Below are 5,656 nucleotides of genomic sequence, written 5' to 3' on the forward strand. Positions count from 1 at the left end.
GTGGTCCTGAGATGGAGTAGCCAGGCTTCTGGGAGGAAAAGGCCAAGCCAGCCAGCCAATGGGCGCACTCAAGGAAATGGAGGCTGACTTCGAAGATGAGGCCTTGGGCAACTTCCAGTCTAACCAAGAAGGATTTTGCTGACTCACACTCCCTGCTCTTTCCCTATACTTTCTTCCCCAAGGGTACTTGGTCAGACTGAGGCATATCCCAGCACTTAATTTCTCCATCCTTAACTCTAGACAGCATTCCTCAATCCCCCCACCCCATGTAAGACAAGGGTTATGAGGTCCCTAGCCCATGCTTCAGCCTCCTCCCTTCTCCTGACAACTGTCATCTGTCCTTTTGTTTTTACAAAGCAACTTTATATCCTGTAACCATAATTAAGCCTTCCTTGCCTTTTCTATAGATCGACTCTAAAATGTTGAAACCCTATGAACAGTGTTACGCTGTTCTGACTGTGAAAGAATTGGCTACTGGGCCAAGTAAGCGCTAAGATTACACTTCTCTTCTTCAGCAGCTTTTTGTTTTTCCCGGAGTTCCTAGTTGCCTTTCATTTTTTGCTTGCACCATTTGCCTTTATCATTCTTCCTCCACCTCCCACATTCAGTTCCCCATCCAATCAGGAAAAGATTAATAGTCTTTTCCCAGAGGCCTTCCCCAGAGCCCTGATCATCCTGTTCCAATACAGACTGCCTTTCAGGGAGAGCATTCTAAAATACTTGTTTGATCTTATTCAAACAATATAATCAATAACGGGAGGGGTATGAATCAGAGTACAAGAAATATCACTGAGTTTATTTTTCCATATCTGAGTTCCCCAGAGTAGTAGAAACTTAATTGTAGTTTCTTGGGGTGGGGGTGGGGTCTCCTTCCCTGGGGTGACGTCTAAATGGTGAGGAAAAGTAAAGTTATAGGCCAGCTATCGGCTCTCTTGGGGTTCACTACTCAAGCCCCTCCCCCACTCTGTCAGTCCCTCCACTAGGAGTACAGGGGGAAGGGTAGTCAGGTCTCTGACCAGGCAGGGGAGGATGGGAGGAAGAGAGCTAAGCTTTCTGGCTTGTGGGGGAGACTGAGGACAACACAGGGTGATGGAAGGAAAGGAGTAGGTTCATACCTGGGTGAACAGTGCAGGGCTGGGGAAGTCTCCGGGCCCTGCTCACAGAAAAGCAAAGAGACAGCCAGGTGAGAATCAGCAGAAGGGGTTCCCAGGTACTTATAGAGGTCAGTGAGGTGACTTTGGGAACCATCAAGCCACTCACCAAACTTGCCCTACCTATGGAGGTCCCACTGGCGGGGAGCTGAAGTGAAACAGTCACCTGAAGGGCTGCCAGATCCATCTTCAGATGGCTGGGGGCACAGGTGGGTGGCTATGGCCTAGGCCTACCACCCCACCACACTGCAGTCCCTGGATTTTTCTTTCCCCTGCTGCCTTCCAGCCAGGCTTGGGACACTCTCTCAATTTCCCTACCTACCCAGCGCTTCTGCTAGGCCAGGCTCTGTGCTGGGGGTAGATAACGGGTCCTAGGTCAGACTGTACCCCCAGGGATGCTTGGAACCTGGAGGGGCACAGACCAGACCCTGACAATCCCAGTCCCGGGAGGGAAGCAGAGGACTGGGTAAAGGTGCAGTGCTACTCTAGAGCAGGTCCACTCCCGCTGGGTGGATGGATAGGGAAGCTGAGACCTGAACAGAGAGGAAACAGCCACTGAAGGGAGATCCCAGCATGTTCCAGGTGTAAGGCGCTGTGTGGGCAAAGGCTTCACGGTCTGAAGGCAAATTGGTATTCTGGCTGTGCCAGGAGACGCCGTGGACCTAGGCCGGTGGGGCTGCGGCCAGGCTGGGGTCCCCAGGGAGCTGCCCCACCGCCCACGCACCCCACCCTCAAGGAGGCTGGGCCAGCAGATGGGCAGCCAGCCGTGGGGGTGGCGGTCGTCTGGCGGACACAGGCGCACCCACCGCCCGCTCCCTCCCGAGTGACAAAGCGGCAGAGACAAAGGCGCGGCCAACACCTGTCGCTCTTGGCTAGGCTGCCGCTTTTCTCCGCCCGAAGCGGCTGCAGCTGCCAACTGTCACGGGCATCAAGTTACGGGGACCAGACGGCGGCCTCCGCCAGCCGGGCGGGGAGTGGGGGGAGGGCTGGGGGGGGGAAAGGGAGCCGAGGGGGGACGGGGAGGGGGACGAGGGGGACAGGAGGCGGGGAGGGGAGCCGGGGCGAACGAACAAGGGTGCGCGGAAGGGTGGCTGGCAGGGAGGGCGGGGATCAGGGAAGGGCGAGCTCGGGTTGGGGATCAGGGAAGGGCGGGCGGGGGTGGGAATCAGAGAACGTGGGTTGGGGGGGCGGGCGGGCAGGGAAGGGAGGGCGGCGGTGGGTGCTGAGGGGGGAAAGGGAAGTGAAAGAGGGGTCGGGGAGCAAAGGGGACGAGAAGGAGATGAGGGGAACTCCAGTGCTGAGGGCGATGATGACCAGGAGAGAACAGACGGCCTGTGGGGACAGAGGATGACCCGAGAAGGAGAGCCTAGAGATGGAGAGGTGCGAGCGGGCCTGCGGACCCCGCCCCACTAGGATCCCTGAGCGGGCTGAAGGCGGTGTCGATGTTCGGATGTCAGGATCCACAAGTCCGCAAGAAATGCGCTGGGGCCAAGGGCCCGCTCCCACCCCCGCTGCCCTAGGGGCCCTCACCTCCCTGGGGCTCTGCAGCCACCCCAGCCCGGACCTGTAGCTCCCTCCAGGCCCGGAGACCGCGGCCTTTGCTGTGGCTCTGGCCGCCAGGACCCCGGCACTCGCGCAGGAGCGTTCCTCTCCTGTTGCACCTTCGGTGAACGAAGTCAAGCGTGAATGAATGAATGGGCAGATGGATGCGCCCCTGCTAGCACGCACCGCAGACCTGGGCGCCTTGCTCGGGGTAGGAAGGGAAACAAGCGCACCCAGGGCCACAGCTCTCCGGGTCATCGCCCCCTCCGGTGCCCCACAATGCGGGGGTGGCGCGGAGGCGCGGCTGGACCCCCCGAGTCCCCGGCCGCAGGCCACGCCCCGCCAGCTGCCGGCCGACCCCGGCGGCGGAGCCAGACAAAGCACGCCTCTGCCATTGGCTCTCACGAGCAATCGGCGCCTTGAGATGCAAATAAGGCGCTATAAAAGGGGCGGGCGCCGCTGCAGGCGTGAGGACGCGGCGTAAGACGCCAGGGGGCGAGGGCGGCGGCGGCTGAGGGCCGCTGTGCTGCTAGGGGCGCGGGCGCGCTGCGCTCCGGGCGGTGGAGGTCATGGCTCCGCTCCTGGCGCCCGGCCGGGACCGTGCGGCCCGGGAGTATGAGGACGGCTGCGAGGCGCGGGGGGACCGCAAGGTGCTGGCTGTAGCCGCGGATGGGCGGGCGGGGGGCCGCGCAGCGCCGGGGCTCAGTTGCTCGCTTCCCGCAGGCCCGGAAGCCCCTAGTGGAGAAGAAGAGGCGCGCGCGGATCAACGAGAGCTTGCAGGAGCTGCGGCTGCTGCTGGCGGGCGCCGAGGTGAGGCCGGCGGGCGGGCGCCCAGGGGCTGCGGGCGAGCGGGCGGGCGGGGGTCGCCGTCCGGCCTCGCCTTACCGACCCTCCCCACCGGGCGCTCCCGCCGGCGCAGGTGCAGGCCAAGCTGGAGAACGCCGAGGTGCTGGAGCTCACAGTGCGGCGCGTGCAGGGCGCGCTGCGGGGCCGGGCGCGCGGTGAGTGGCGGCGGGGCGCGCGGGCGGGGACGCGGGGCGCGTTCGCCTGGCCTGCCCCTGCCCGGGACCGAGGACTTCCCCTCCTGGAGCAGGGCGCGCCCCCCGCGTCTCCTGGGTGAGCCTTGCCCCCGCGGGCCGGGCGGGCCAGGCCACAGCAATCAGTTGCTGCTCACCGAACCGGGCGCGGCCGTCTCCCCTCCCACCCCTGAACACAGAACGCGGGCAGCTGCAGGCGGAAGCAAGCGAGCGCTTCGCCGCCGGCTACATCCAGTGCATGCACGAGGTGCACACGTTCGTGTCTACGTGCCAGGCAATCGACGCCACCGTCGCCGCCGAGCTCCTGAACCACCTGCTAGAGTCCATGCCGCTGCGCGAGGGCAGCAGCTTCCGGGATCTGCTGGGGGACGCCCTGTCCGGGCCACCGGGAGCCCATGGGCGGAGCAACTGGCCAGTAGGAGGCGCCCTGGGGTCCCCACTGCCCAGCCCCCGGGGCTCCGGGGACGACCAGTCCTCCGACCTGGAGGAGGTCCCCGAGGCTGAACTGAGCCGGGCGCCTGCTGAGGGGCCGGACTTGGTGCCCGCAGCCCTGGGCAGCCTGACCGCCGCCCGCATAGCCCAGAGTGTCTGGAGACCTTGGTGACCATCGGCAGCCTGGGGCCTAAGGGGTGGGCCCTGCCTTCCCATGCTCTATTCCCTCCTCCCTGGGGTCCAGATATCTGGACAGGGGCAGGGTCCTGGATATCTCCCAGTTCTGCTGCCCTCCTCCAGTGGATGCCTGCAGGGCAGTCCCCGATAACCAGCCCAGCCAGGCCCCTGTTTCTTAAGGCAGTAACGTTTATGGACCATCCCACCCCCACCCTCTGCCCCTCTAGCCCTCTGGTGGGTGGAGGGAAGGAGCTACAGGCAGGAGGAAGTATCTTGCAGGGCTACCAGGTCTCTCACCTGCCCCAGACTTCTCAGGCACTGTGTGGGTCTGGGGGCCAGAGGTGACAGAGTGGAGCTCAGCCTCTCCTGAGTGCTGGGCACTAGTGCCCTGGCAGAAGGAGACCTCAGGCCATGGCAGCCCTGGCCATTCAGCCAGGACACAGGGGAGGCATTCTGCAGCACTGCCCAGAGCTGCCAAAGAGAAGCATGGCTCTCTGTATGTCTTGCGTTTAGCACACTCGAGTTTGTGTATTAGGTTGCCATCAGTTGTTCCAATTCTGTTAAGTAAAGGGTTTTGGAGAGTTAGTTACCCTTCTGAAGTATTGCTGAATGCTGTGGTGTCATTAAGGTGTCAAATGCATAAAGACTAAACCAAGCACATTTTTTTCCCATATCTAATGCTGTGAGTGGTTTTAAAACTTCTGACCCTTTGTCAGCAAAGTAAGTAGTGTAATGGCAGTGGAGATGGGACACCCCGTGTCATGTCTCACGTTGGACGGTGCTTCTACCTCCCTACTGCCAGGCCATTCCAGATCGGTTTCCCCTTCAGGCCCCTGGGCCTGGCCCGCGCTCCCTGGGAATTGTGTGCATCCTGGCGATGGAAACCACTGCATGTAGTTTGTCTCCAGAGTAACTAAGCAAGAGGGAAACGGCCTGTCCCTGGACCATTCTCTTGTTTGTGAGCTTCCAGGAATAAAACGAATGCCTGATTACTAGCCATGTGGTTTGGAAGTTTCTTTCAAAAGTCTGTTTTAAGGTCCATGAGTTTGATGCAGACGTCGGTCTACTTAGGTGGCCACTTTTCTTGACTGAAGAGGGAGCTTCCCCATTGCCAGTGACCTCGGGGGCATGGAGACCCACCCAGTTCACGGCCCAGGCAGTTTGGACTTAAGGCCAAATTGAGCCCAGGAGGTCAGAACCCTTGGAAGGAGGGTGACGGGATGGGCAGCTGGGGTGTAGGGAGATGGCCCTCTTGGCCCAGGTCTGCAGACAGCATGCGGTGAGCGGATAGCAGTCACTGCCACAGGTATCCCGGCC

The 5,656-nt window shown here is 61.5% G+C and overlaps 1 protein-coding gene across 1 annotated transcript; it reads left to right on the forward strand.

The window, feature by feature from the left end:
- Positions 1–3,199: 3,199 nt before the first annotated feature.
- Positions 3,200–5,334, forward strand: HES6 (hes family bHLH transcription factor 6). The gene is made up of 4 exons (XM_068543703.1): positions 3,200–3,343; positions 3,417–3,503; positions 3,613–3,694; positions 3,910–5,334. The coding sequence occupies exons 1-4, from the start codon at positions 3,263–3,265 to the stop codon at positions 4,332–4,334; spliced, it is 675 nt and encodes a 224-aa protein (XP_068399804.1). The 5' UTR covers positions 3,200–3,262; the 3' UTR covers positions 4,335–5,334.
- The last annotated feature ends 322 nt before the right edge of the window (positions 5,335–5,656 follow it).

This window comes from Eschrichtius robustus, chromosome 5 (assembly GCF_028021215.1).
Source record: "Eschrichtius robustus isolate mEscRob2 chromosome 5, mEscRob2.pri, whole genome shotgun sequence".
Lineage (NCBI taxonomy): Eukaryota > Metazoa > Chordata > Mammalia > Artiodactyla > Eschrichtiidae > Eschrichtius > Eschrichtius robustus.

Excerpts from the sequence above, each read along its gene's own strand:
- HES6 (XM_068543703.1), top strand. The coding sequence starts at position 3,263 with ATGGCTCCGCTCCTGGCGCCCGGCCGGGACCGTGCGGCCCGGGAGTAT. Across the intron at positions 3,344-3,416 it reads AGGCGCGGGGGGACCGCAAG|GCCCGGAAGCCCCTAGTGGA; the intron begins GTGCTGGCTGTA and ends CGCTTCCCGCAG. Across the intron at positions 3,504-3,612 it reads TGCTGCTGGCGGGCGCCGAG|GTGCAGGCCAAGCTGGAGAA; the intron begins GTGAGGCCGGCG and ends CCGCCGGCGCAG.